Here is a 3,355-nt window from a genome sequence, read left to right on the forward strand (position 1 = left end):
ACACCTCTTTACTCTCGCGTGTCACGTGACCGAGTGTAATCGCAGCCTCTGCGATAGAAAAATCTTGTTTTTTCATATTGCGATATAATCGCAAATGCAATTAATCGTTCAGCCCTACTGACAAACCCATTCATTTATGTATGTTCATCACATTAACACTACTTTTTAAAAGTTTGGGGTTAGTAACATTTTTTTTTTTTTTATTCCATAATGTTGCATTAAACAGACCAAAACTGTAATAAACATTTCTCAAGCAGCAAATGACATTAGAATCATTTCTGAAGAATCATGTGTCACTCAAGACTGGAGAGCTGAGAAACTATGAATCATTTTAAGAAATTAACAGAATGGAAAGTCCGCTTTAAGAGCTCAAAATGACTGGATTCTTCACCACTCACTCACAGTTACATGGAAAATTGACTCATCTGTGCGCGTTTTTTTTTCTTTGACCTATGTGATTGATTTTGTTGTTTATTTGATGCATGCATCTGGCTTCAGTCTGCAGTTTACCTGTGTGATAGGCTATGGTCTGTAGCCTGGTTGGAAGCGTGCAGTTTCTTCAAAGATCAGCTCTTTCAAAGTCTCTTTGGGCAAGTCATCTAGCTCCATATCGAACTTAAACGGAGCCTCAGCAACAGGCTATAAAGGACAAATAAAGCATAGTTACTGTCAGATAAAATGCTTTACCCACAATTCATTTGCTTATACCAATACAACAATATTCATGGTACTACAACCGTTTCTCAGTGTTGGTAGATGAAGTCCTACATTTATCAAGTACAGTCATCAGTGTTGCCGTTTGTGCAATAAGACCAGTACTAAACTCTATGCAATTTGTGATTTCTGGATAAAAACAATACAGTCATAGACACAATAATCATCATCAAAATTGCTGTTGTGAAAGAAGGCAAAAAATGGAAAATGTGCTAATCAGACAAGACATGGTAGCATTAGAAATCTTTACATTCACATGCTAAAACAACCCATTCCATTTTACCAGACACTCTACAGACAGTCAAAGTTTATTGTGGCCATGTGGCTATTAAAGTGCACTTCATAGTGCTCATGTTTGAAACGCTCTCAACCTTTGACCACCATAAATTCTAAGATAGGAACTAGGCATGGGCCGGTATGAGATTCTGACGGTATGATAACCTTAAGCAAAAAAAATATCACGGTTTCACGGTATTGTCATTACAGCTCTAAAATGTGTTATTTTTAAACGACTGGGTAAAAAAAGAACTAAAATTCCACTGAACACAATATATTTTGTTTTTGAGCAACATACAGAATATTAGGAACAGTAGAATTTGTTTATTTTTTTCTTTGATTGGTTTCCTAAAAAGAAGAAAAATAAAGACTGACATCTTTGTTTAACCTAAATCTGAAATTACAGTTATTTAATTTTAGTTATATACATATCATTTATATCATTTCATATCATTTAGTTATATAATTCAGCAGAAGCTCTAAATGAGATGCAGATTCACTCTCTGACAGCAGGAGGCGGTTCTGGAACACCAGACACGGCGTTTCCTTGGTTACCGCTGTAAACAAAGCAGCACTGCTCTGAAAAACTGCTTTAATATGAACTATACAGACGAGATTGAAAGAAAATACCACATAAACTTTATCATGTTCCCCTCAGAAACACATTCATATAAACCCCCAAATCAATATTGAGGATTTTCTTCCAATAGTTCGTGCATCATGAACAGTGAGTGATCTGCCTGCTACAGTATTTTTCTCTGTGCGTCCGTCTTCAGCGTCTCTGGCCTGTGTTAACGGGCGTTTACAGACTTCATATTTTCACATAAATGACAATTTGTAAAACGACTGCATTGCAACGCAGTTTGTGCAAGTCCAGAACAGAGACGAGTTGCTTGCAATAAGACAAAAAACAGCCAGTTGCCGATCGCGTAAGTTCAAGGGTCAGCTCCTGAAGTTCGTCCATCCTACACACACGTGACTGACCGCTCGCTCCCACCAACAGGAGGAGGAGGGTCGTGTTACTCTCTACACTGCACTCAACCTGAGGGATTACTACACTTTCAGTCTTTGAGGAGACATGAAAAACAGCACATACCGCAGGAACGGTATAACAGAAAATATTAGCGGTTTTGAAACCGTGAAATTTTCAAAATGGCGGTATACCTTGAAATCGGTAATCGGCCCATTCCTAATAGGAACCAGCAGAGAATATGATGAAGCTAGTGTTTCTGACAGCAGAATATAAGAATATATATTTATTTTTTACTTTATTTAAATATTTAATGATGGTGATTATTAAGCATGTAAATGCAAGATTATTATTATTGTTGTCTTGTTGCTCTTATTGTTCATAATCATATATAAGCATGTATACATATTATTAAGCATGTAAATGTATGTTCCTGTGGCTCAGTGGTAGAGCATTGCGTTAGCAGCGCAAAAGGTTGTGGGTTCGATTCCCAGGGAACACACATACTGATAAAAAATGTATAACCTGAATTTGGATTCATTCAGAATTTATGCTAAATGCATAAATTATTATTATTATTAATTATTAAATGGAAGATAACCATTACTATTAACAAAAACAACAATAATAATAATAATAATTGCTTATTGTCTCATAGTGCATTGTTATCTTAGGGGAATATTTTTCCCTAATACGATTTATTAAGGCTATTTCTTACTAAATTTAAAAAAGAAAACTAGTAGTGAACTGACCTCATCTGAGGGATCATAGTACTGCTCCAGGTACGGGTGAGCCAGCGCCTCCTCCACCTCAATCCTCTTATGAGGGTTAAAGGTCAACATCTTATCCAACAGGTCCAACGCTACAAGAATATATACAAATATCACACCAGTTCATTAAAAACAAACCTCTAGTGGATGCTGCTCTTTTATTAAGCTTTTAATTGTTATAACCCCAAATTTAAATATATGTTGTTAAAATTAGTCAGAATGTGAGTGTTTAAGGTGGCTTGGTCTCAAGATACGAGGACTAGTTTCTTTGTGTGCGGGTGTGGAGATGACCTCTGACCTTTAGGGTCGGCGTTAGGAAACAGGCGGTTCCAGGGCACTTTGCAGCGGAGAGGAAGTGACAACAGGTAATTTCTCGCCTTAATGTTGATAATGCAGTTGAGATCCTCCTGAGAGGGGGAGCCCAAAATACCTACAGGACAGAGAAGGGAGACAAATAAAAAGGATTAGATATTAAATTATGAAAATATAGACTAGGATAGGGGTAGGCAAGTTCGGTCCTAGAGAGCCGCAGTCCTGCAGTGTTCAGCTCCAACCCTAATCAAACACACCTGAACGAGCTAATCAATGTCTTCAGGATTACTAAGGCTATAGGCAGGTGAGTTTT

At 37.1% G+C, this 3,355-nt stretch overlaps 1 protein-coding gene and 1 long non-coding RNA gene across 2 annotated transcripts in view; one reads left to right on the plus strand and one right to left on the minus strand.

Moving 5' to 3' along the window:
- The window catches only part of LOC107704605 (uncharacterized), a 12,778-nt gene extending 12,575 nt beyond the window's left edge, over nt 1-203 (plus strand). The window contains exon 3 of the long non-coding RNA XR_001635978.1: nt 184-203. This is a non-coding gene — a long non-coding RNA (uncharacterized LOC107704605). The remainder of the gene's footprint in view (nt 1-183) is intronic.
- The window catches only part of mapk1 (mitogen-activated protein kinase 1), a 40,496-nt gene that overhangs the window by 3,655 nt on the left and 33,486 nt on the right, over nt 1-3,355 (minus strand). Inside the window, exons 6-8 of the mRNA XM_016507529.1 lie at nt 3,029-3,160; nt 2,713-2,822; nt 511-639 (exon numbers count right to left, since the gene is read on the minus strand). Coding sequence (XP_016363015.1) covers nt 523-639; nt 2,713-2,822; nt 3,029-3,160 — 359 coding nt within the window. The 3' untranslated portion in view covers nt 511-522. The remainder of the gene's footprint in view (nt 1-510; nt 640-2,712; nt 2,823-3,028; nt 3,161-3,355) is intronic.

The sequence above is a fragment of the Sinocyclocheilus anshuiensis genome, unplaced genomic scaffold (genome assembly GCF_001515605.1).
Source record: "Sinocyclocheilus anshuiensis isolate Anshui unplaced genomic scaffold, SAMN03320099.WGS_v1.1 scaffold117, whole genome shotgun sequence".
NCBI classification, from domain to species: domain Eukaryota; kingdom Metazoa; phylum Chordata; class Actinopteri; order Cypriniformes; family Cyprinidae; genus Sinocyclocheilus; species Sinocyclocheilus anshuiensis.